A 26887-nucleotide genomic window follows, 5' to 3' on the forward strand; every position below is an offset into this window, starting at 1 on the left:
CAGCACAGCCCCATGAGCAGCGGCCACACCGCCCTCTGCCCGCGGGCACCCGCCACCCCGCCTTAAATACCCTCCGCGCCCCCCTCTGCCGTCACGTGACGGGGCGGCCGGCGACGATTGGCTGGCGCGGCCGCCTTCCCCCCGCCCCCCGCGCGTGCCCGCCCCCTCGGGCCACGTGAGGGGCGAGTCACGCGATTTCCGGGAACCCGTCAGGAAGGGACATAAACAAACAAACCCGGGGCCGCATGGAGGGGCCGGGCCGGGGCGTGCGGGGCGGCGGCCCCCGCTGAGCGCGGTGAGTGGGGGCTCGGGGGGCACCGGAGGGGCCCGAGGGACGGGGAGACCGGGGGTTCGGGGGATCCAGGGCGTCCGGCGGGAGGAGGCGGTGTGGCCGGGCAGGGGGCTCCGGGAAGCGAGAGTGGGAATAGAATGGAGGGAGGGCTGTGCCTGCCCGGGGCACTGGGACGGGGATGGTGCGGGCGGCCCCTCCGCCCCGCTCGCCCCGCGGGGGTGTGGCCGCCGGGGGAGCAGCTGTACGCGGGGGGTGTCTGGTCCCGGAGCGGAGAGATTTGCGGCCGGGGGGACGCGGTGGGAAGGGGCTGCGGGGTCGGAGCGCGGGCCGAGCGAGGGGTTGTCGGCGCTGTCCCCTCCAGCCTCCGCCCGGCAGGAACAGCCCGTGCCTTTACAAGGAAAGCGAGTCTCGCCCGCAGAGCAAAGCGCCGTCCTGCCAGGGGAGCACTGGGTGTGTTTGGCTGCCCGGGGAGGCAGAAGGGCTCGGCAGTCCCTGCGCTCTGCTGCCTTTCGGGCTTGTATTCGCCTCCTCTGTATTGCGACCTGTTTGAGTGTCCGAGCGGGTCGGGGGTGACCCGCGGAGTGCGGGCTCTCTGTGCCCGGGCGCGCCGGTGCCCGGCGGGCGGCTCCGCTCCGGAGCGAAGGCTGCGGGGCAGAGCGGGCGGAGAGGGGTCCCCGCTCTGCGAGTGCGGGGCAGGGCGGCGGGAGGGACCGTCCCCGCTCCGGCGCGGCGTTTATGTAACGACAGAGGAGGGGGGGACGGAGGTTTCGCTGGCGGGCGGGAGCCCCGCGAAGGGGCTTCCCCCGGGGTCGCCCCGGCCGCCCGCAGCCCTGGCGGGGTCGCTGGGTGGGAGACGCTCCACATTGGACACGGGGGCCCCTCGTTGCCGTCCCTGCTCCGCGGGGTCCGGGGGCGGCCAGAGGGGCCCGTGGGGCCGGGGGGGGGCGCGGGGGTCGCGGGGCCGCGGCGGGAGGGGGTTTGTTTACATGTCGCCTCACCCAAGCTTGAAAGGGCCGCTGGGCGGATGAGCGGCGGGCGTGCCGGCCAATGGGGGCGCGCGCGGCGGGGGCGCGGGCCAATTAGCGGGCGCGGGGGGCGGGGCGGCGGCGGGCAGGGGTAGGGTGCGCCGGGCGCTGGGCGGCGGGGCGGCCATGTTGGCCGGAGGTGTGTTAGTGGGTCAGGGCCGGGCCGGGGGCGCGGGGGGGACGCGGGCACCGCCGGGGCTGTGGCTGCCGGGGGGCACCCGCGGCCCCGGCCCCTCGCGGCGCTTTGCCTCCAGGGGGTGTGTCCCGCCCGGGGGTCTGCACCGGCGCGGGGCGGTGCCCGCGCGCGGGGGTCCCGGTCCCCGCGCTGACGGGAGGACGGGGCGCGCTCCCGGCTCCTGCCCCGAGCGCGCTCCCGCTGATTTGGGTTGTAAAACATCGGTGGGTTCCACGGGCTGGCTCAGGAGCCGCCTGCGGGGCTCAGCGTGTCCCCTACACGGGTGTCCGACACCTCTGCGGGTTTGGATTAAGCTCACTGAGGCTCCGAATGGGGGCAGCTCCGAGAAAGCCCCTTCTGTCACCGAGGAGTAAAAAATCTAAACTTTATGTCCCCTCTGTCCCGAGGGTCCCCAGCCTGGACGTTGTTCCCTGCCCGCAGCGTCGCTGCCGTGCCCTACCCTCATCCCTGTGAGCCCACGGCACTTCTCAGGGCATTGGCTGCTGTGACTGAGACCATGTCACAGATAATTTCACTGTGTCACACTCAGTACAAGACACACGGTGCTTTTTCAGGCTTCTCTGTGCAACAGGCTGAACAGCTTCGAGCACTCAGCTCTGCCTGCTGAAATGTGCAATTCTCACTTAAAGTAGTCGTAATTTGGCTGTTGCTGCCACTCCAGAGGAAACTTGTTGAAATCATGCAGTACATAACCTGCAAAACAGAACCAGATTCCTGTATTATCTTTCAAACACTTCTAAATGTTTTAAAGATTGTGATTAAAATGCCTCTGGCCTAAGGTAGCTTAACCAAGGGCTTCTAAGCATCCATGTCGGGAGGATTAGTTATGATTTTTTTTAAATATGTGTTTTCATAGTAAAAATTACAGAGGGGCACACACAGGTGCTTTAGAAACCTGGTCGGTTTTTATTGTTGACAACTTACTTGAGAAGTGAGAATTTCTACGGAAAATAAGTCACAGAATCATGAATTGGTTTGGGTTGGAAGGGACCTTAAAGATCATCCAGTTCTACCCCCTAGTGTGGGCAGGGACACCTTCCACTAGACCAGGTTGCTCCAAGCCCCATCCAACCTGGACTTGAACACTTCCAGGGATGGGGCAGCCGCAACTTCCCTGGGTGTGACTGTTTTAGCAGGAAAGATTTCCTGCTAAATTTTCCTTTGGTGAAGGTACTTTTTTAGAGGCATGAAAATAATAACTGAGAGGCCTCATAGGGTGTCGGTAGCCAGAAGTTCACCTGAGCCAAGAAGGAATTGTCCTGTGTTTAATGGGAGTATTCTCTGATAAGAGCAATCTGCAGCAGAGGCATCAGGCCATTGAGCACCCTCCCCGTGTGTTTTTTAAATAATGAGAGAAGCAAACAGGTCTGTGAAGGACAAAGGTTTGAAGTCCCTTCAGCATTAGCAGGAATTAATTGGAACAAAGAGAAGCTTTTGTCCAACTAATAGACTGATAGTATGGGATAAATAAGGGAACCCACTCGTTTAGATTCCCATGGTCTGTATGTCCATACTGTGTGGTTTGGGAAGCTTAACTAAATGATGTTTTAACAAAAAACGTTCATAAGGAAATTTGGTGTTGGCATTGGCTTGAAACTCAAGGCAAAAGCTTTCTGAAAATCGTAAATTTAAGGTTTAGACTTTGCTATAATTCCCCTGACTGTATATTTTTTTCCTTCATCATAAGAGTTGTGTTGCTTTTTGTTTTTTTCCTGGGAACTACAGAATTAATTTTTTAAGCCCCAAAAGGCTTTGCCCTGTTAGAAAAAAATACAGAAACAGCATCCTCTTGGGAAATAGAATATTGCTGGAGATTTGAAGCTGAATTGTTGGTTAGTTTTGCTTTTGTTTCTCTTTGCTTTCAGCCCACTCTGCTTCAGGGGAAATCTGTGGCTCAAAAAAAAATTGAATGTTATTTTACTACTGATTCTCTTGTGCAAACAACTCTCCTAAGTCTGCAGTGTTATTTTAATAATGGTTTATGCTATTAATATTTTAACTATAACAAGTTTTTTTTAAATTAATTGAAGTGTGGTAATAGAGTTCTCATAAGTTTAAGATGCTGCACATAATACTCTTGCCAGTAAAATAATAATAAAATCTCAGTCTTTGTTCCAGAATGTACAGAAAGCTACTTCTAGTAGGAATATATTAATCTGGGCATAGTTGTTATAAAATATGTAGATGCTTTATGTTGTTTGGTTTAAAAAATAACCCCTTTTCTTTATTCTGCCTCCTGCATAATGGTTGATATCAGTCTAGGCTGGGGTATAAACGCAACATGGGAATGCACAGATGGAGAGCAGCCCTGGGAGAAGGACTTGGGGGTGCTGGTGGGGGAGAGGCTGGAATGACCCATCCCAGAAACCCCCCGTGTCCTGGGCTGATCCCACAGCGTGGGCAGCAGGTGAGGGGGGGATTCTGCCCCTCTGCCCCGCTCAGATGAGACCTCCTGCAGAGCTGCCTCCAGCACTGGGGACCCAGTGCAGGAAGGACATGGAGCTGTTGGACCAATTCCAAAGGAGGTACAAATATGATTAGAGGGATGGAGCAGCTCTGCTGTGAGGAAAGGCTGAGAGAATTGGGATTGTTCAGCCTGGAGAAGAGAAGCTTCAGAGTGACCTAATTGTGGCCTTCCAGTACCTGAAGGGAGCCAACAAGAGAGATGGAGAGAGACTATTTACAAGGGCCTGGAGTGACAGGACAAGGGGGAATGGCTTCAAACTGACAGAGGGAGTGTTAGGTGGGATATTGGGAAGAAATTCTTCCCTCTGAGGGTGGTGAGGCCCTGGCACAGGTTGCCCAGAGCAGCTGTGGCTGCTCCATCCCTGGAAGTGTCCAAAGCCGGGTTGGACGGGACCTGGAGCAACCTGGTCTAGTGGAAAGTATCTTTTCCCATGGCAGGGGGTTGGAACTGGATGATCTTTAAGGTCCCTTCCAACCCAAACCATTCTATGTTTCCATCAGTTATTGGGATCTGCCTGTTTGCTGGCACAGCTGTGGAACATCCCTAAGCTGAGTAACAGCATTAGCAGGGGGGGTACACGAGTGCTGTGTTCTTCTGGTGTCTCAGCAGCTCTGCTATGGGAGGTGTTGCATGTGTGGAGACCAGGGCTTCTGTTTATTAGTATCACTTCCAGGTCCTGAAGTCTGTCTGCTGTGGGCAAGTAGTATTAGAAAAATAATACCGGAGGGGGAAGGCATGGTCAGCAGAGGAGAGGGAACAAAGACATTGAAGTAGCAGTTTCCCTCTCCTGAGGGGAAGAGCCTTAGCAGAAGTGAAAAAGCCTGCACATCTTTAGTTCTTTTAAATGGCAGTGCTTCATCAAACTCAGGGTCTGGGTGTCTTAAGCAGATGTTGTTTTCTGTCCAGGACAGAAAAAACAAAGGGCACAATGTTTTAGATGCTTGTGCTGGCATTTGAATACAAATCCATCACTGAGAAGGTAGAGGGATTTGGCCGCTTTGGTGAACAGGTGAATGAGGCTTTGGTGGGTGGAAATACAAGAAGACCTTTTACAAAAGTGTCTTTGCTCACTGCTATGAAATAATAATAATAATAAAATTAAAATGTAGTGTCTTTGTAGTAGGGGAGAAAATTAAAAGAATTTTTTTAAGTCTGGGTAATAATTGAAAAATCATGTAGAAAGGAAAAAAAGAACATTACTCAGAAACAAAATTAGGAGAAATACAGAATTACAGAATCATTTGGGTTGGAAAAGACCTTCAAGATCAAGTCCAACCTTTTGACCAATCACCACGTTCTCAACTAGACCAGAGCACTGAGTGCCACATCCAGTCGTTCCTTGAACACCTCCAGGGATGGGGACTCCACCACCTCCCTGAGCAGCCTGAACATTCTGAACTTGAAGACTTCACTGAGCAGAGGATGTTCTGTAATAGAAAACAAATTGACATAAACTCTGAAAGGAAAAACAGTTTTAAGAGAAGCATAGGAGAACTTCTTGCATCTCTAATTCTAGTACTTCATAAAATGCCCAGATACAGCAAACCCTGCATTGTACATAATGGTTCTTTTCAAACACATGGCATGGTTTTCATGCACTTGCTGAAATTCAGAGTTGGGCATTTGGAATGTTTCAGCCTGAGTTTTTAAGTTTGATATTGAAAGGCTCTTGTGAGCTATTTTTTTTAGGTCTGCATCAAAACTGTGACTTTGACAAGCTGTGCTGTGTGATGCAGTCACCATCATGAAAGTGTAATTGTTCATGTAATGCACTTACAGCAGGCATTTAGCTGCTGGGATAATGAGCACTGTGCAGCCAACAAACCAGCACAGCCACGCTCCATGTGCCTTTCCAATGGCACAAAATACACATCTGACGGAAATAGCAACTTTAGCTACAGCACAAATGATTCATGCAGGTGGCTGAGGAAGACTTTCAGAGGTGACAAGATGAAGCTGCATTTTGGGATTTTCTTTTATAGGGCCTCCTTTGCAGGTGCTGTATTGTGGCAGGAGGGTGTTTTGCAGGCCCAGAGAAGTGTCACATGCACAGGAACTGCTGTGTGTCTCCTTAATGCTGCGTGTTTGGAGTTTAGGTCCCGCTGTCTTCTGGGTTAAATGTGCTGCTGCATCAGTTATCCCAAGTAATGCACCTCCCATCCCATTGTGTGAAGCTCAGTCTTCCGAGGCGTCTTGGGACCACTGCTCTTCTTCAGAAAGTAAATATTAAATACGGAGGATTATTTTTAATTAGGATTTGTCCTTAGGTAATTAGTTACTAACTCTCTAGAACAGACTTTGGTTCCTTACTGATGACTGCTGGGATTTAAACCAATGTACACATGCATGCCTGCATCAGTACCCCAGATTCTTAAGTGTTAGACAAACACAGCTGCTCCCAAGATCATGGAATCCCAGAATGGTTTGGATAGAGAGGGACCTTAAAGATCATCTCATTCCAACCCCCTGACGTGGACAGGGACACCTTCCAGTAGACCAGGTTTCTCCAAACCCTGTCCAACCTGGCCTTGAACACTTCCCGGGATGGGGAAGCCCTAACTTCTCTGGGCAACCTGTGCCAGGGCCTCACCACCCTCAGAGAGAAGAATTTCTTCCTCATATCCAATCTAACCCTACTCTCTGTCATTGTGAAGCCATTCCCCCTTGTCCTGCCACTCCTAGCCCTTGTGAATAGTCCCTCTCCATGTGCCTTGTAGGCTCCCCTCAGGTGTGTCTTGCCCTTCCTCACACTGCAGTGAAGGCAGGAGCCTCCCCCAGGAGCAGGAGCACAGCTCTGCACTGATGTGTCTCAAGAGTCTGCAGACACAGAACCAACTCCGGACTGGCTCCTTAATCACCTTAATCTGATTTCCCTGCAGGCTGCTGCCAGAGGAGCGGCACCCTGCCGGTGCCTCGGGCTGTGTATTCCACCTGTGGTTCAGTCCTGCCTGCAGTCTCACCTCTGTGTCTCTGCTTTGGGGAGGGCTGATGTAAGGCATTAATGGAAATTGTCCTGAAGTAGACATTCCTGCTATATTTATCTTCAGTAATTCTTAACGCTGCTGTTCTGCCTCAGCTCTTTTAGTTCATTCAAGGCTGCATTCATTATAGATAACACAACAGCTGGACTATTCTTTTGTAACTCAGTCTTGGGCTGAAAGTGCCAGGAATGATGAATTCTGTAAAAACAGGACTTTAACTGCAGCCTACAAATTACTTTCCTTAACAGCAAGTTCCAGTTCTACATCTGTGCTTCCATATGTGTCATTGACTTCTACTATACATCTTTATTTACCAGTTCATGGAAAAAATCCTGGTGGTTACGTGTGAGCACCAGGAGACTTTTAATGAAGATCTTGATTGTTCTGGGAAATTTGGAAGCGAGTTGGAAGTAGGACTGCTTTGTTGGGAGCATGAAGCATGCCCGGATTGTGCAACTCCCTGAGGCAGAGTCTTTCTTTTTATGTCCTCACCATGTTTTCCCCCTCCATAGAGCTACCAACAAAAACCTTACGTTGTTAAATCCTGGAATAGATCCTGCTGGGATTCAAGTCACAATTAAATATTAATATTATAAAATATCAAGAATGAAAGATAAAGAGAATTACGGGAATAATCAGATTAGCTGATACACTGCTTTGACCTGGGAGGACATGCACTGTCATCCTTAAATGGTGCAATAAGTTTATCACTCCAGTCTGTGAGCTGGTTAAAGTATTTTGAAGGTTTAGTGTTTATTTGAGGATTTGTAAATGATCCCAAAGCTGACAACTGGAAGCGTGGGTCAGTTGTTATTGAAATCAGTGTCAGTACAGAGGAAGTTTCACCTCCCCTTTGCTAGCTCTGTGTGGAATGGCTTGAGGTTTGTGTTTGAACAAAAACATGATAAAGAATAACCAGTGAAGAAGCAGCAAATGGTTCCTTTCTTTGCCTTTTATATCATGCAGTGGCAGAACTCTGACAGTCTCCATGTGAACGCAGGTGGTGGTGGTGGTCTGGTGGTGATGTCAAAGTATTAATCTGATGTTCTGGTGGAAAAGGCATCAATCTCTGCATGGAAAGAAAGTGCTTGGGTATAGATTTATGTGGAAGATTATATCCTTCTCACCTCTCTCTTTGTGTCTGCGAACATCATTTATTTGTTTTAAAGAACAGGCCTTTTCTCCTAGATCAGGTGAGGCTGAGAAGTGACTCAGTCATCCCTGCCAGGTTACCAGTGACAGAAGGACCAGTTCTGCTGTGGTGTGGCCTTTACTGGGTGAAGGGAGGTGGGGGTTGTTAAAGCGAGTTTCCCTAGGAGACAAACTTCACTTTAAATGCCACTTAAGTAAAGAATTCCCTGGAGATTTTAGAAGAGAAAGAAACTTTTCTCAGGAGGAACTGGTCCCCACAGGACCCCGTGAGAAATGCCTCAGGCAATGGTAGGGTGGATACACTGAGAACTTGTGTGTTACTGGACATGTAACTGTTGTTTTTTATTTTCCAGCTGCTTTTTGCAAAACGCGTTTTGATAAGTAAAGACTTCTTTGAATAATGTCTGTTTTCACCACAATCTGATGGACTATATGCTGAATATAGCAAAATAGCTGAGATGCTATCTGAAAGTGGGAATAATCATGGGGATGGTGTCATGTGCTGCGGGGAGGAGGGTTCTCAGTGTAGCTCTGCTGTAGGAGAATACTTATAGTTTACTATTTGTTTTTCAAAACAAGAAAATAAACATAGCCTGAGCAGATTGCACCAAAGTCTGACTTAAGAGCAGTGCCGAGTGAGGTTTTTCCTTACATTGTTAAAAATGCAGGATTAAGCAGGATATGAGGCTCATCTGAAGTAGAGCAGGTCTATAGAAACTACTAAACTGGCAAAACTACTAGCAGATAAATTGGTCCAATTTCAATATGTGCCTTACTTGAAATAATAGAGAAGGTATTTTATTGGACAGCTGTGAATGTGGCACAATTTTTAATTAGTTCTGTTGGGGAAGTCTGTCTCTTCCTCTCTGCTGTTGGATGGTGTGAGATGCTTGCTGTGATCCTCTACCACTAGATGTTGCTATGTGAGTGATTGATATAATCTTATCTGATGCTGGACGGATTCATCCCTGAAAAAAAGGAGGAGGTATTGCTGAAACAGTATTTCCGCCTATTCTGAAATTCTTATTTTGAGCCATTTGCCTGAGACATTTTTAGAATTTATTGGCTCTGTTATATTAGTCATAAAGATTATTTCTCTCTTGGGTGCCCAGCAGTGTGCTAGTTGTTATTTCCAATTTGGCAGGGTTTTCTCTTCAGGTGTCTATAGAGCTCGTGGTCTCAGCAGTGAGGAGAAAAGGCAATAAAATGTAGCTCGGCCGGAAAGGTTTCTGCAGCAGCTGTGTTCTGCAGCATCAGTGGCTTTTCAGTCAGTGAAAGATGGCAGGGGAAATAAAATCCTTATGCATTCCAGCGTAAGGAAAAATCACTTTTCAGGGGAAATTCTTCCTTCACTTTGGCTGGTTTTTAACCTTTCACCTTTTTTGGTGGAGGATTACTCACTTTCTTGGGGGTTTGCTGTGTTTATTCTGCACAGAAGTCTACAAAGAGAAGAGCTCCATCAGAGTGAACTGAAGTTATCCTAAGGAAAAATTTCATTGCATGGATAGCGTAAACTCCCTGAGACTGAATTAAAGCTGGAAAGAAATCTACAAGTGAATAAAACAAGAAGTTTGGAATTGGATTTGGGGAATCTGGGCTTGGAAATGCCTCAGGTAAGTCTGTTAGGATTTTATTTGATTCTGTGAATAATTCTGCTTCCGTATTAAAAATAAGAGAAAGTTTAAGAGCAAATGTGGCTGGCAGTAGGAGGGAGAATTTGTAAGAGATCAAATGGTGTAAATCTTTCAGAGTCCCAGTAGTATCTGTGTTGGAAGCTGTGGTGCTGCTCTTGGTGCTGTGTTTGTTCGGGATTCAGCCTGGTTGTCTCTTGACGAGGGCGGATGCCTGGAGAGCAGAACAGCCTTTTCTTGCTGCAGTGATTCACACATCAGCACACTGAATGACTTTCAGCAGCACAATGTTTCTCCCTTCCCAACCCTCAGGGTGAGAGTGTCTAGAAGAGAAATAGAGGTCTGGAATTAAATGTAGCAAAAGGCCGTGCTGGCCATTCCCTGCATGCCCAGTCATCCTGAATAATGTTTTTTTTGCTACAAATTCCACTTGAGAGAGGGGTAACACTCTTGATTTTGTTGTCATAAATTTTGCTTTTGCTACAGTTTCGTATGGAAGCTTTATGAGTTCTAATGGTTCTAAATACAGTCAGCACTGCTTTAGTACAAAATTATTTGTATTAGTGGGAAGACCCTGCAAGCATGTGGTGCCTGCTGATTCTCACAGATCTTGCCAGTACTTGCCCTGGTCTTCTCCAAATGCCAATGTATCCCAAAACTTGTCAAATGCATGAGACTTTCAAACTCACAAGAAAGAATGAATGAGCAATGCTCTTGCAGCTCTGTAGTGAATAGAAACATGTCCTTGGATTGAGGAGTCAGCTGCTCTTAAAGCATTCTCTGGCTCTGGGAAATGACATGCTTATCTGTGTAGGTAAAAACCTTCCAGATGCAAGTAGAGCGAGAGTTCAGAGACTTGGAGGAAATGGTGATATACTCTTTCTGTTTTGTTGAGGATGATAACGTGCCTTTTTATAGCATGTTTCAAGTGTCTGTCCATTGTGTTGTAGCCCAGTGTGAGTGGAATGGACCCTCCTTTTGGGGACGCCTTTCGGAGCCATGTGTTTTCAGAGCAGACCCTGATGAGCACAGATCTCTTGGCAAGCAGTTCAGATCCAGACTTCATGTATGAACTGGTAGGTCACATTTCTGTGTGTATACAGAATTTCCTCTCCTTGACTAATACCCTGAGTTCCTGTAGTAATAGAGGGTTATTTGTTCAAGAATGCCGGGAGATTATTCATTATTGCTGGGTACTGGTTAGGGAAGAGCCCAACTGCTTCTCCAGCAAATGCTTCCTCAGTAGGCATTTGAAAAAGCTGGCCATCAGGACAGGCTCAAATAGAGTTTGTGATGGTGCTTGAGACTCTAACCTACAGTCTTTTTTTTGCAAGAGCAGCTATACAGAATCACAGAATGGTTTGGGTTGAAAAGGACCTTAAAGATCGTTTTGTTCCACCCCTTGCCGTGGGCAGGGACACCTTCCACTATCCCAGGTTGCTCCAAGCCCCATCCAATCTGGCCTGTGCCAGGGTCTCACCACCCTCAGAGGGAAGAATTTCTCCCTGTTGTGTGCTACTTCACCCAAGCTGTGAATGCAGGGGAAACGAAGTAAAAGTTGGCTTATGAGCTACTAATACGAGCATTCTCTTTTTATTAACCCCTGCATCAAAGGAGAAATGTCACTTGTAGTCATGAATTGGCCATGTTAGAATGAGATTTTTCCAGGAACTGGTAAACTTGAGCATGTTCTGTTAAGCACACAGCAAAGATTGACCTAGATTAATAGAGACTTAGCTTGCCTGTGTGATGCCTTTCATATTTCAAAAATATGGATATTGGTACTAGTTTAGTTACCGATGACCAGATGAATTTGCAATAGCAGAAAAAGAATCCAGTGTCATTGGAAGAGCAATCTTTTCAGAAGGATCCATTGCTGAAGCACAGAAGCTGTACTTCATTCTGAACCTCAGAAGAAGCTTTTAGTTGAAAGTTGAGGTATCTTCGTATGTTCCCACTCTCTCACACTTCACTGGAATGGAGCTCTCCATATTAGATGAAGTAGAGGACAGAGATGATTGATATTTGTTGTGTATTAATTTTTAACTTGTCTTCTTATGCACAGGATAGAGAAATGGACTATCAGCAAAGCTCCAGGGACAACTTGCTTTCCATGGAGGACTGCAAAGACCTTGAAAACTTGGAGTCTTTTACGGACATCCTGGACAAAGAAGCTGCTTTCACCTCCAAGTGGGAGCAGTGGGATACCTACTGTGAAGACTTAACTAAGTACACTAAGTTAACCAGCTGTGACATCTGGGGAACAAAAGAGGTGGATTACCTGGGCCTTGATGACTTTTCAAGCCCATACCAAGATGAAGAAGTGATAAGCAAAACACCAACGCTGGCTCAGCTTAACAGTGAGGACTCCCAACCTGTCTCGGATTCACTCTATTACCCTGATTTGCTCTTTAGTGTAAAACAAAACCCTTTAAATTCTTTGTTACCTGGCAAAAAAATTGCAACCAGAGCAGCAGCCCCGGTCTGTTCCTCCAAGAACGTTCAGGCTGAGGCGCCGCTGTCGGACTGTGCTCAGAGGGTCAGCAAACCTGCGACCCAGCCTGCTGCCAGTACACAGATCATGGTGAAGACCAACGTGTACAATAACGAAAAGGTGAACATTCATGTGGAATGTAAAGACTATGTTAAAAAGGCAAAAGTAAAGATCAATCCTTTGCCACAGAGCAGACCAGTGCTGAGCCAGGCACATGCTGACGCAGCGAAGGAAAACACCTGCTACTGTGGTGCTGTAGCAAAGAGACAGGAAAGAAAAGGACTTGAATCCCCGCATGGCCACAGCACACCTCCTGTTTTGCCTTTTAAAGAGACTCAAGAACTGCTCCTCAGCCCACCCCAGGAGACCCCAGGGCTTATCGTGGGGGAGAGCAGCCTTTCTGCCAGCACCTCCGTGTCGGATTCTTCACAGAAGAAGGAAGAGCACAACTACTCTCTTTTTGTAACAGACAGTTTGGGTGAACAGTCAGCCAAGGGAGACCCTGAGGAAGATGAGGAGGATGAGGACGATATAGAAGATGAGGACCATGATGAAGGATTTGGCAGTGAGCACGAGCTGTCTGAAAACGACGATGAGGAAGAAGATTATGAGGATGATAAAGACGATGACATCAGCGATACCTTCTCAGAACCAGGTACCAGCAATGTTGGGCTGTGTTAACGTGGAGGTGAATGGATTTGTCTGCCGAGTGGGAAGGAATGCTGTTGAACTCCTGATAGATCAGTGTTGCTCACCTGTAACTTAAGCTGTGAACTTCCATCCCAGATTTTCTAAGTGCTTTCCAAAATGCAGTTAATTCAAGATCTCTGTTGCCCTGTTTGGTGAAAAACTACATCAACCATGGTCATGAAACAAAAGTAATAATAGAGAATACAGGAAGCCCAGCTGTAGCTTGAGGTTAGAGCAACTGCAACAAGTGTTTTCTTTTTTTTGTGGCTTGATGCTTGCAGAGCTTTCTTGCACTTCTTGTTGCTTCGAATTTATCCAGAGTTCTATTTCTCAGTATGAAATCATATCCTGAGTGATTTCATAATTACTTAAGTCCTGCTGTAGGTACAGTTTTCAACAGAATCCAAAGAATAGCTGCCACTGAAACTAATAGAACCATTTCTTGGTGGTTTTCAGCAGTAACACTTAGTGGGTCTTCAGAGGACACTGAATTTCCCTGTTCTGCATGTAGAAATGGAGCCCTAACAGCAGAAGTAAGAACTAACCTTCACGTAGAAGGTAACAAAGGGGTAACGTTGTATAAAAATAAAATCAGAAGGGAAAGAGACAGGATTGTAACCAAGGATTAATTTCATTGCAGGAAGCGTTATAGCATTCACCTTTTATAAAACTTCATAGTAGAGTATAAGAATTAAGGTATTTAGACATTTGGAAATATGTAACTGTGGGGTGGGGGGGAAGCAGCTGAAATTTTTCCCTTTCAAGAACAGCTTCCGTAAAACTTGTCAGTGTTTGTCATCATGAACTCTCAGATGGAATTATTTTCCAATTAGATTTCCTAAGTTGGCATTAAACTTGGTAAGCATTATGCCCTTTATGTTACTTTAACATGCACAGAACGCATTTTTATTAGCATTTTAAAACCTCTTTCTCCTTTCTGAGGTGAACTTCATCTGCTTTCTGCATTTAAACGTGGGGGGCTTTGCCATTACTTAGTATATTTTGCCTAATAGAAATACTTGTAAATGATTGCTCCTCCCATCAAGTAGTCAAGAGATTCCAGAAATGGGAAATGCAGCAACTTATTCAGTTGTCAGTAGCACTGGAGAAGAAATAGCAGAAAGGGAAAAGTGCTTGTGAAGGAACAGAGATTGTTTTAAGGAGCTGCATTGCATCAGCTTTGAGCACCTGCACCATCAGCTGAGGGAAAAACACTCCTAAATGATTTGGCAGAAGTCACTGTGACCAAGTGGTTAAGGGGTTTTCTGGTTTTGTTTTGGTAGGGCTATTTTTGCTTTTAATCTGGTAAAATGAGGAAGTCGTGTCTATACTGTTCTCTGTTCACTTAACCTTGGTAGATTTAAACCTGAAGCCACAGTAAGGGATGTGAACAAAGATTTTTAGGAGGGGCTTTCAGAAGAAAGAACCTTTCAGATTTCATAGAAGCCTGCCCTCGTATATGATCTTTGCTAAGAGGAGGAATCAAGGAAGACGAATAAATACAGCACAGAAAATCTAAACAAGTTTGTGTGTTACAGCCCAGGTTAAGACACTGTGCGCTGGATTATTTTATGTAACTTTAAAATTATAGCAGGTCAGTGTGCGAGTTGCAAGGCAGGATGTATTAAGTCAATCTAATTTCAGTTGCTAACTTAATTATAGTTCAAATAAGCAAACAGGAAGTCTTGATTTTAACCTTGTTGTACATTTGTACACATCAGCTCTTACAGAGATTTGTTTTCATTGGTTGGATTAGTTCTGTGTGATTCTGAAGATGGACTAAATTCATGCATTTCTATCTAATGAGTTGCATAGCTAGGCATGTTTTTTCAAGGGGAAAGTCAATGGTCTTTTTGGGAGTATTCTGATACTCATGTCAAACAGCATTTGGGTACGATGGAAGTACAGGTACAAATATTTATGGTATTTGAAACTATATTTATTGTAAATTTGTCAATAATTTTGGCTATACAACAAAAATGTTTATAAAATTATAAAGTGCGTTCCATTGTTTGATTTGCCTTTAAAATCCTGCATTTTAATAAACTAGAGAATCAAAGTAAATGAGTTGATGAAATGATTAGAAACAGAACTTCAGAATGGATTTCATCCTTCTGCACACCTAACTTTTATTCATACTTGGGGTTATGAGGTGAGAGTCAGACCAAATCAAGAAAGTTTGTTTTTCCTCTTTCAACTGGTTTTTCAAGTGCAAACAGACTAATTGAATGGACTGTTTTAAAAAGAAGAAAGTGTTCTTTGTGCTGCTGTTAGAAGATGAAGCAGAGCTGAAGCATATGGGGTCAAGGCTTGCTGAGCCTGCAGTCCATGCAGTGGCTTTTCCTTAAGCTCCATCAGAGCATGTGATGCTTTGAAATGCTCCTGTTTTTAAGTAAATGTAAACTATTATGTAGCATTTTAGTACAAAAGGTAATGCAGTGGTTTGGGGTTTTTTTAACGTCAGTATAGGTTATCTTTATTTTCTAAAGCATATCTGGGGTTTTAAAACCTGTGGTTTGTGTTTATAGTTATGGTAAAATGTTTCTGTGATGTTGGACTGCATTACAGTTTCCACATCCTTCATGAAAAGTTCGTCATATCAAGTGCAGCATAATTTAACACTAAAATATGATACAGAGGATCATTTCATCCCATTAAAGAGGAGAGGAAGAGATTGAACAGCCTGTGTCCAGATCCCTTCAGTTTACATGGTCTTTTTGTCACTGTCTTGATAACAGAGCCTACTTCTTCCAGTCTGATAGGGCTCAGTGGTTTGATTTATTCCCCAGAGGTGTTCAGACTCAAGGAAGAGCAGGAGTTGGATTCGATGATCTTAGTGGGTCCCTTCCAACTCAGAGTATTCTGTGATGGAATCATTTTGTTTTATTGTCTTTTGCTAATCCATCTTTATTATCTGCTTCTCTTTCCATGTGTTTTGTAAAATGTGGAGGTGAGCTAGGATTGTATTCCTGCAAATTCATGGAGAAAATTGTAAGGACGGAAGAATACTGTCCAGTATCTGCTGTCTGTGGAATTGTGAGGGACAAGAGCTTAGGGGGTCAGAGAACATAAAGGGGCTTTCAGTGCATAAATATTTTGTCTCTTTTCAACTAATGAAGCACCATCAATGGCTCAGTGTCTATCCCTGGATTTTAGGCAAGTACTTGATGCTGAAAACCAAGTCTGTTATGTAATGTAAAACAGGCCTCATCTGTGGTTTTGCTCTTAACTTGAATACTCAGGCCATTGCTAGAGGGCTACAAACAAGTTCTGTCACCAGTATATAAACAACCCAATGCGTCCTTTTAGGGTATGAAAATGATTCAGTGGAGGAGTTAAAAGAAATGACTGCAATATCCTCTCGGAAAAGAGGCAAGCGAAGATACTTCTGGGAGTACAGCGAGCAGCTGACACCGTCCCAGCAGGAGAGGATGCTGAGGCCATCCGAGTGGAATCGGGACACCTTGCCCAGCAACATGTACCAGAAGAATGGTCTCCATCATGGTAAGGAGAGAGTCCCAGTCACAAGTGTCTGTCTTTCGTTCTGACACCTTCACTAGCCAAATTCCCATCCTTGCAAGTGTGGAGGAAGTGGTGTTTTGGCCCTGAAAATCAGTTGTTTAAACACTGTAAGTCTGTTGCTCAGTTAGCAGGGTTCTGCAGTGTCCAAGGAAGGCACAGTGAACGCACAGTAGGGACTTTCAGTGTGGTTTCTTCCAGAGGAGGGTGGATGAATTGAGAATTGTAACTTCCAAAGGCTCTCAGTGGAAACCCCAAGAGTTCAAAGTTTTCTCAGTGAGATACTGTAAACATTGGATGGGTGGTTTGACTGATATTTGCTCCTTGTAGCTGTTGGTTTCAGTCCTGCCTGTGTTGGCAGGAAGCTGGAAGGGATCTGGGATGGATGCTGAGTTCAGGGTAACTGTGGTATGAACTGAGGACAAGCAATAAGGCACAACTGTCTCTTTTTTCTCCTCCATACTTATTTCTCCCCCCATGTGAATGCAGCACACTGAAGCAGTTACTCTTCTGGGAATAAACTATTTCCTTAAAATGCCCTCTTAGAAACTTAAACCAATTGCTCTAATAACTCTGATTTATTCCCAATGAGCAATTACTGCACCACAAACATGACTAACATCACCCCAACAAACCACTGTTAGGGGTATTTTTGTTTTCTTGTCACAGGACCTCTTTTAGGCTGCTCTGTTTGATTTGGTATTTGAAGGAGAAAGTGAAACCAGCTTCCCTGTTGTAAGGTTAATATTCCCCTTACAGTTGAAAATTACTGTCTTTAACATGACAATTGACCTTCTCTTAAACCAAAAGATTTTTTTGTTACTGTTAACTGTAGATTTATTCAGAGAAGAAAACATTTTTTCCTCTAAATCTTTTTAGTTTTTAGAGGCTTATTTATCTTGTAGTGAAATATCAGTAGCTAAAGTCCCAACCTCTGCTCCTTCTCATGATGGAGCTCTGAACAGCCTCATCTAGTGGAAGGTGTTCCTGCCTATGGCAGGGGTTGGAACGAGATGAGCTTCAAGGTCCCTTCCAACCCAAACCATTCTGTGATTCTAAGATTCTGTACTTGTTATTAAACAACAAATAACCAAACATGCCTTGAGGACTCGATCCCACCAAACATGTGAAGGAAGTGACCTTTCAGTCAGGTGTTTGTGCAAGGGATTGGTGAGATCAAACCCTGTTTAACATCCAAAAGCTACAAATATAACATATGCAGGGTTGTTTTGGTTTTATATGCAGATATACCCCAAGGTCAATAAGCATCCACCTCAGATAAATCATGTTAAAATACCACCTCTGAAATAAATATTTCTGGAGCAGGTTTTGTAATTTTATTAATATTTTCATGCAAGTATCTCTAGCAACCAGCATTTTTAATAGAAATCTAGAAAAGACACATAGCAGTGGCAGAGAATCTTAAGGAATAAAGATTTTGTCTTGAATATGTGTATTTCCTCAGGAAAACCAGGCCTTAAATAGCTTCAAACACATATGAGAGGGGTTAACTGGCCTTCATGTGGATCATTTATGCTCAGCATCACTCAAGATCGTTTCAGGCCTCATCATTCTTTCTTAATACAGAACTTTAGCAATAAGATTATTTAGGAATTTAATCAAATTGAGTGTGCAAGAGGATATATTGACTGAACACATGAGTTAACAAGTTTACAGCTAGAGCAGAACAACAGGGTTTGAACTTGTGACATACATTTTTCAGTACAGTTGTGTGTATATTGTCTGTCACACCCAGTAGCCTGGCCAGCAGTATTTGCTCTTATCTGATCTGGATAGAATATGAATTGTACAAAGCAGTTTGTCTGGAAATGCTCTTTCTATTGTGAAAGGCCACAGGGATCACATGATTCCAGCCCATTCTCTTGTAATGAACAAAGGAACTTCAAATGCACCCAAAAAAATGACGTATTTAGGAATTTTCTCACAGGTTTGTGTGCCTATTGTGTCAATTCCCAACCTGTTTTTCTGCATATTTGAAACAGGAAAATATGCAGCAAAGAAGTCACGGAGGACTGATGTAGAAGACCTGACTCCTAACCCCAGGAAACTCCTACAGATTGGTAACGAACTGAGGAAGCTCAATAAGGTGATCAGTGACCTGACACCAGTCAGTGAACTTCCCTTAACTGCCAGACCCAGGTCAAGGAAAGAAAAGAACAAGTTGGCTTCCAGGTATGTGTTAGCTGAAGCTGCAGGGATGAGAAGATTTGGGATTGCTACAGTCTCATGATTAAAGTCTAAGTGATTTTTGCCTGAAGAAATGCTGCTTCATGTGGTAGCTCCTGCAATGGGCTAATTACCAGTTTATCAAAAACCAGGGCAGCTAGCACTTTGGAGCTGTAGTTTGCCTGTTCCCTAGATAAGGATGTATTTCCACTGGAAGTTGGCTTCCTTAGCTGCAGGGCAAATGACTGATACAGTGATAAAATCCACAAGTGTCAAATGTAATCAAATGCAGGTAGCAGAGTGTTTTCAGTGAAGGGGAGCGAGGATTTTGTACATAACAGCTCTGGGTGTTTTGGTTAATAAGTTAGTGTGGCAAACAAACAGATGCTCTTAGTATTCTGGAATTTTTGGAAGTGTTCTAATTCTTCCCCTCTTCTTACTATAGGGCTTGTAGACTAAAAAAGAAAGCCCAGTATGAAGCCAATAAAGTAAAACTCTGGGGTCTCAACACGGAATATGGTAAATACAACTCTTCACATCTTAATTTTTCTTTTGTTTGGACGAGTGTGTGTTTTGCACCGTGATGTAACCTGGGTCATAGAGAAAACAGAGTTGGTACAAACCCAACAATTCTGTTGGTACAAAACCAGTCCATTCCATAAAGTATATGTAAATTTGGTTACCTGCAGTGTTGAGCTACTTTACAAATATAAATTATGTAAATGCATGTAGCGTAAATATTTTTGAAAATATTTGTAATATTTGATATAAACTATTACATTTTAATTTTACAGTAAGTTTCATGTGACACTTTTGACACAGATAGTTGTGTGTGGATAACTCTGAATTTCTTTTGCTCCAGGAGGAATATGCTGTAAATCTAACCCAGGTTTTTTTCTTTGCAGATAATTTACTGTTTGTCATCAATTCCATTAAACAAGAAATAGTTAATCGGGTGCAGGTACCTAAAGATGACAGAGGAGTCAACATGGAACAGAAGTTGAACATACTTATTAAAGACACTCTTGGTAAGCAGTAAAACTTTATTGTTTGTATGTATGTGAAGAGACATCACATGATAGTTTGGGTTGGAAGAAACCTTAAAGCCCATCTTGTTCTACCCCCTGGAACAAGGACACCTTCCACTATCCCAGGTTGCTCCAGGCCCCATCCAACCTGGCCTTGGACACTTCCAGGGATGGGGCAGCCACAGCTTCTCTTGGTAACCTGTGCCAGGGCCTCACCACCCACACTTCAGTGGGAAGCCATCCCCCCTTGTCCTGTCACTCCAGGCCCTTGTAAATAGTTTCTCTCCATCTTTCTTGTTGACTCCCTTTGGGTACTGGAAGGCTGCAATTAGGCCATCCCAAAGTCTTCTCTTTTCCCAGCTGAACAATCCCAGTTCTCTCAGCCTTTCCTCACAGCAGAGGTTCTCCATCCCTTGGTGGCCTCCCCTGGATTCACTTTGAGCGCAAACAATTTCTGAAATAGAGAAAAGAAAGAAAGAACCCTTTCCTGGTTTCGGTTGTCCGTACCTTTAGCTGATCACTGACCAAAGCATTCATTGGCTTTGTGTCACTTGTAGGGACATCCCAGTCCGTGCCATGAGCAGTAACCTGACAGCACGTTCTCTTACCCTCCCCTTTAGGACTCCCTGTAGCTGGACAGACATCAGAATTTGTGAATCAAGTCTTGGAGAAGACGGCGGAAGGAGACCCCACCGGAGGCCTCGTAGGGCTGCGAATACCAATGTCAAAAGTTTAAGACGTGACTTGAGCTGTTCACGGGTCAGATTCCACCTGTGCTGTTGAGTTCTTCGTTGTAAATCCCGTTCTGGTCTGCATGTCAGCTTAGCATTCTGTAAACACTCACCATTAGGTTCCATTGTTTGGAAATAACAATGTAGTAAAACAAATCAAAGCGTGATATAAAATGCTTCATAGCATTTTTGGACCATAAACCAGATAGTTTCAAAGCTGCTTTAAGCTTCAATACAGAAATGAGAGTTCTTTTTCAAGTGATCTAGGACCAGAATATATCACTTTTGTTTTAGAAGCAAAAACATGGTTTTGCTATTGAAATTTTTTAGCATGTGCCAGACATTGTGACAGGCTTATGGTCCAAGTAAAATAAGAGGAAGCGTTTTTTTGGTAAAACTGTCAATTTAGAGAGTTTTTTGTTCCTTTTTTTTTTTTTTTTTAATAATTGGGTTTTCTTTTCTTGTTCTTAAAAACCAATAAGCTTTCTTTGCAACCATTAACTTGTACATAGCACACCTGGCATTAGAGCTAGTGTGCCATATAAGACTTTAATTTTCTGAGCTTAATATAGTATTTAAATGTCTGTGCAAGCAAGAGAAAAAAAAAGTATATTCTTTGTGCCTTGTATTTTGGGGGGAGAGCTATCAGTATAAGCTGGTAAAGTTTTGTATGAAGAAAACCCTGAGGGGCAAAACCAAGCTGTATAGATGGTAAGATTTTAGGTTTTAATGTATTTGTTCCAGCTCTTAAAATTTTTGAATGTATATAGGAATATGTTGAAAATGTAGATATATGCCACAGAGTCTATGTATTGTATAAAAGATGGCTCTAGAAAACTCAATTTCGGTACTTTGGCCGGAAGAAAACAAATACTTGCACATTAATGCGATTGTTTATTTTTGTACCAAAGACAAATGCAACTGATATGGCGAACTGCCAGTCTAAGTAAAGTTTTGCACAGCTTATATGATACTGTACTGAATGTAAAAACAAAAGAAAAAAAAAGAAAAAAAATTAAAGGTCAGGGTTAGGGATCTTACTGAACTGTGAATTTTTTTGTTTGGGTCCAATTATCTACAGAAGGAGCATTCATACATAACAATATTATTTTGCTGTTCTTGTAGTTCGCTTCCATGGTAGATAAGTTGGTGGCCGTCTTGGAGTCTTTAAATCTTTTTTCTCTGCACTTACTGTAGGAGATTTTAATATATTTGGATTTTAGTAAGCTATTGGTAAAATAGTTTTCAACTTTGAGAATTTAAAAAAAAAAAAAGTATTTAGCTTGTTGTAGTATACTTCCACCAAACAACCAAAATAAAATTATTTTTATTGTAACTTGTACATATGTAAAAAGAAAAAAAGAGCTACAAATATCTAATTCCTTAGTTGCCACTTTTCCAGTTGATGTATTATTATGCATGTGATGTTTCCAAGGATCAACACAGGCTTCAAACAAAACAAAAAAAAAAATTTATAGACTTTTATATTTTTGTACAGGTATTTCGAAACTAGCTTCTTCAGACTTATATGTGACTTATTCTTGTTAATTCAGTAGTTTCTATGATTGAGGAATATTAACACACAGTTCTTATTTGCTATTCTGCTAATAAGAGTTGGCTTTGTAGTCAGTGTTAACGTACAGATTAAAAGCTTTAGCCTTTGATGAGAAAGTCCTTTATCTCAAGGCAAGATCATTCTCTGGTTTCATGGACCCCCCCCTTTTCCTCCCTGTTCTTTCTCTCCCTATTTAAAAATGACAAAACACTGTTTACTGAAAATAGAAATACCAAATATTTTCAAATGTAGCTGCTGAAAAAAATGCAAAAGTCCATGAAGGCTTTCTCCCCACTCCCTTTGGGGAATTTCTCCACTTCATTTCTAGTTTGTCTAAGTTTGTTTGTACTGTGATTGCTTTTTGTTTATAAGTAGATTATTTTTATATCCAAGCTTGTACTATTAAAAAAAAGCCTGAATTGGTAACAGTGCAGTAAGAGTGGCCGATGGAGGTGGTGGCCCTGCCACACTCGTGTGCACACAGCTTACTTTGTACCTAAATATTTTGGAAGACTCAAAAGGGAGGAGGAGGCCAAAATACCACTACTGAGCTGTACAGAAAGTCTTTCCTACAAGAGACTGAACAAATACCCAGGGCAATTTAGGCAAAACTTTGTAAATCCACTTAAGACTTGCAAAATCTGAGTGGAATGTGGGTGTTTTCGTTTGAGGTGTTTGTGTTGTTGTTTGGGTGAGGTGAGAGTTGGCTGCTGCTTTACACAGTGGGTCTGGTGTATTCCTATTGTAGTTGTTGCAGTTATTCTGGAGCTGCAAATGGCCCATAAAAACCCCGACAGAGAATGTCTCCTGAAGTTCAGGCCGTGTCTGTACCAGGGCTGGCACACTGTTGTTCCTTTCCGATGGACTGCTCGGATCCCAGAGCTCCTTGTGCTCCATCCAAACCCTGCAGACAAGGCAGCATTTCTAAACATTAGCAGAGAGCAGTTTGCAATCAGGTAAAAACTTCCGTGACAAATTAAACTGACAAGGTATTAAAAAGCCCCTTTTTACTGCTCAGAAATGGTGGGCAAACACAACTTTATAGCTTTTTATTTTTGTCTGAAAACCAGACGATGATTTTGGTCTCGCATTTCAAAGTAGACTTTGAATCTTTCGTGAGTTCCATACCCTCGCATTTCAGTGTTTCCTATGTATTATTTTAAGTTAAAGCTTTGAAATAGTTGAGCTTTTTAATGTTGACACTTTATTTTGTAACTATTTATATGTATGTATATCTTAGAAAAGCACTTTGTTTAAAAAAAGAAAAGAGGAAAAAAAAAAAAAAGAAACTGCGTTTTATATGATTCCTGCCACTTGCTGCTAACTCTGGGCTGGTCAGAATGCTGCAGCGATACTTGAGATAAATAAAACCTGGCAGTAAAATGTAGAGTAAAGATAAGACCTTTTGCTGGTTTAACTTTATCATAAAGGTGACATAGGCAAGCTGTGCAGCTTTACATTTTAACCAGGGGACTCTGTGGCATTTAAACCGTCTAGAAATGGTTGTACTTTAATGCCAGTAACAATCTGCTTCCTCTAGTGTCATTAAAATATATACATTTAGTGTATACTTATCACAAACAAAAATCTTATAAGGGTATAAAAACCAACAAATGTACATGTTCTGTTTTTTGGCAATTGTGGCATGCGTTTTTTGGGTGATCTTTAGAGAAGACCATTTTCTAAAGATTTTCAGTGTTCATACATGGTATGTGGATCTTAACGAAGTCCTGGTTTTTTTTGTTTGTTTTTGAGTGTAGGCATTGTGAATATTCACTTTTAATCCTATATCCAAAAACAATGATATATTTTTTGATTTAATACAAACAAAAGCTCTTCCTTTTTCTGATACACTGGATTCTCTAGGATTTGTTTCCATATTAAAAGCATGCTGTCATAACTGCTCTTGTCGAGATCTCGTCAGTCTGAACGTAGGTGCCACACTTGGAATCGATGGGCTGCTTGTTCTGCTGTACCATGTATGACCCTCGTCCTTCCCCACTTCCTTCATGACAGATGATGATGTGGCTTTATATTGTGCCTTACTTGTACATCTAGAACTAAATGTTTTTCATTCCCTCTGAACTCGCCAAACCCTCTGAAATGGAATCAGAACTGAAGAGAGCGCGGATAGGTCTGATTTCAGTTTCTCTCACTAGTCCTTTTGTATTTATATGGAAGACCAGTTTTTGAATGGCCTTGCAAAATGTGGGGGTGCTCACGAAGGGTGTTTTTTAGCCCGAAACCCCTTTTGCTAACGCTTCCTTTTCTGGTTTATTGAACACATTTACCGATACTTGGTTAGTACTTTTCTTTTTTGGATGAGAGAGACTTACTACTAAAGCTATGTTTACGTGTGGATGGGCTGGATTTTCTTATCATACCAGTTGAAATCATTGTGATTTAATAAAGTTGCATTGCTGTAAAGCTGATGTGAGAGTCAGGCTCAGCTGTGTTCAGTTCCTAATTCTTTATAGATTGACTTTTTTCCATACTAAGAGGGCCAGAGAAAAGTTTGTTTTTTTAGAAAACAGACAAACAAAACACCAACCTAAAATGGATGAAAGGTCTTTTAACTAACTTAAAAGCAACCAGACACTTCTGAAATACAGTGGTGTCAGTTTTAATTTTATTTTTAAAAGACCCCCCATATTTATCTGATATTTGCCTTCATTAATAAAACAGTTAGCTTATTCATGAACTATAATGACTGGATGTGCTTTTCTTTTCCATAAACCATTTAAACATAGCTATTTTTTTAAAAGCTCTAAAAAGCTTTATCAGGAGAATTTCCAAGGGTTGTGTACAAGTTGCCTTCAGCAGAAATAGCAAATGCAATTCTGTTCCTCAAACGTGCTTGCTCGTCTTCCTGAAATTCTGTTGAGGCACAACCCGTTTGTGGACCGTGAATGTCAGGATCTGTATTTGGCTTTGAGACCTGAGTTTCAAGAGTACATCTAATCATGACTTTATTTTCTTTTTAAGTTGGAGGCTTCAGTTGGAATCACCTAGTGAAGTGTGCTGCTAGATGTGGTCTTGGCTTATTGACACAGCCTTGCACACAGCTGAGGTTTATTTTGTTTACCCCAGGGAACGTGTGAAGTACATTTCAAACAGTTACTCAGTGACTGATCCTTCTTGTAACTGTATTAAGGGCATTAGTATGTTGAGAAAACACCACTTTTGAATATCTCCCAGTGTAAATTGGGATTCTTAAATGTCATTAATGAAAGATGGCACTTTTTAGGTTGTATCTTCTTTGCAGCATACAAAAATGTCTCTATCTTTCTACTATTTACATTTCACAATATGCCATGTTTTCCCCCCAATGCTTTTAGAAGTTGTGTGTGTGCATTCTGAATTATAACCCTCAGCCTCTTAGACATTCATGGACTTCCACGGGAGCAAATACTGACTCTGCATTTACTGTCTTTCTAAGGAGCTGTGGAGCCAGAGGTATTTTAAGCCACACTTTTTCTTCCCCCTTCCACCCCCCCCCAAAAAAAAAGAAATACAACTCCAGCCTTTTAGATAACATCTTTATTCAGAGTTTTTCTGGAGTTAAAAATATTTCATGGTTGGTTGTCTTTGTAAGTCAAATTTGGGTGACTTAACTAGCTCCTATAGGGAAAACTTCAGTATTGGATTTGGTATTGGCAAAAGCACGTTCCACCCTATCAAAATCTGATTGGGAAAGAGAATCTAGTAGTAAAACTTAATTTTATTAATCTTTCTCATAATGATCAATATTCATACATTCTGATTGGAATAGTGTATTCTCCAAGAATATTATGTCCAGGGAAAACTTATTGCTCAGTATTTGTGGTTGGGTGAACTCTTAAGGCTGATGGCACATGCAGATGCAAAAAAAAAAAAAAAGGCATTTTAAATGAAACATGGCATCCTGTTCCACCTATGCTTGGGGTCATGATTGTAATGCTGTCCTTGATATTCTATAATCAACTTCCAACTGGAGCTCAGAAAAACTTACTAAAAGTCTTGTCTCTGTTAGAAAATAAATTTACCTTGTTCAAAGCATGATCTGTTAAGAGTTGCAATGTTTAATGTTGGTTAATAGTTGTGCAGTTTTATTTTTTTGAAAAGAGGCACAATTAAACTATTGACTTTGTTTACTCTGTCACCTTTGATCCCTAGCACTTCTATTCAGATACAAATTCATCAATGTATGCAACATCCTTTGTAATTTAAAATAAAAATTGTGGAGGAAATAATGTCTTGAATTATTGTGTGTGTGGAGTGATAGCGAATGGAATCAGCTCTCTTGAAGTAAGTGCCTTTGGTCTTCTGGTATTTTCAGGAACTTTCCTTTGGAAGTTGAGAGGGAAGAAAAGAACTTGGTTTTCCTTTCTCATGCCAAAAGCTGCCTCTTGAGGCTGGTGGATCAGCGTGGTGGTCCAGCAAGAGAATCTGGACAGGTCGTCCAACTAGCTTCCTGCAGTCTCTGTGAAAATGGTCTCCAACACCTTTATCCGAACGGTCTGAGAGCAGGAGAGGGAGGACACAGCACCAGGGGAGGAGTTTGTGGAAAAAGCAAAGGGCCATTGCCCTACATCTTATTTTGGAGGAACAGAAGGGACGTCATGTTTCCCCCCCCTTGCTCATGGCCAATGTCGCTCTGGGTCTGTCCACCCAGAAACCTCAGGAGGGTATTGGGTGTAAACCTGGAGCTTCTCAGGGGAGAACTTGCTCTTTTCAGCTCCCTGACAGGAGCGTGGGGCCAGGTGGGGTTCGGGAACCTAAGGGAACAAGGGACAGGACGAGAGGAAATGGCCACAAGCTGTGCCAGGGGATGTTCAGAATTTCTTCACTGAAAGGGCTGTCAGGCATTGGAAGGGGCTGCCCAGGGACGTGGTGGAGTCCCCATCCCTGGAGGTGCTCCAGGAAAGACTGGACGTGGCACTCAGTGCTCCTGCCTAGT

At 43.3% G+C, this 26887-nt stretch overlaps 1 protein-coding gene across 2 annotated transcripts; it reads left to right on the top strand.

Moving 5' to 3' along the window:
• The first annotated feature begins 130 nt into the window (after window positions 1-130).
• On the top strand, window positions 131-26180 carry CREBRF (CREB3 regulatory factor). Of its 2 annotated transcripts, XM_064671763.1 has the most exons (10): window positions 131-295; window positions 9549-9726; window positions 10695-10820; window positions 11810-12893; window positions 13385-13486; window positions 16238-16432; window positions 18451-18640; window positions 19080-19153; window positions 19540-19662; window positions 20283-26180. In XM_064671763.1, exons 2-10 carry the CDS (start codon window positions 9718-9720, stop codon window positions 20396-20398), a joined length of 2019 nt encoding a protein of 672 aa, XP_064527833.1. In that variant the 5' UTR covers window positions 131-295; window positions 9549-9717; the 3' UTR covers window positions 20399-26180. The 2 variants fall into 2 exon arrangements, with proteins under 2 accessions (XP_064527833.1, XP_064527834.1); XM_064671764.1 differs by lacking the exon at window positions 13385-13486 and having other exon boundaries at window positions 139-295.
• Window positions 26181-26887: the final 707 nt, after the last annotated feature.

Source organism: Pseudopipra pipra, chromosome 15, assembly GCF_036250125.1.
Source record: "Pseudopipra pipra isolate bDixPip1 chromosome 15, bDixPip1.hap1, whole genome shotgun sequence".
Lineage (NCBI taxonomy): Eukaryota > Metazoa > Chordata > Aves > Passeriformes > Pipridae > Pseudopipra > Pseudopipra pipra.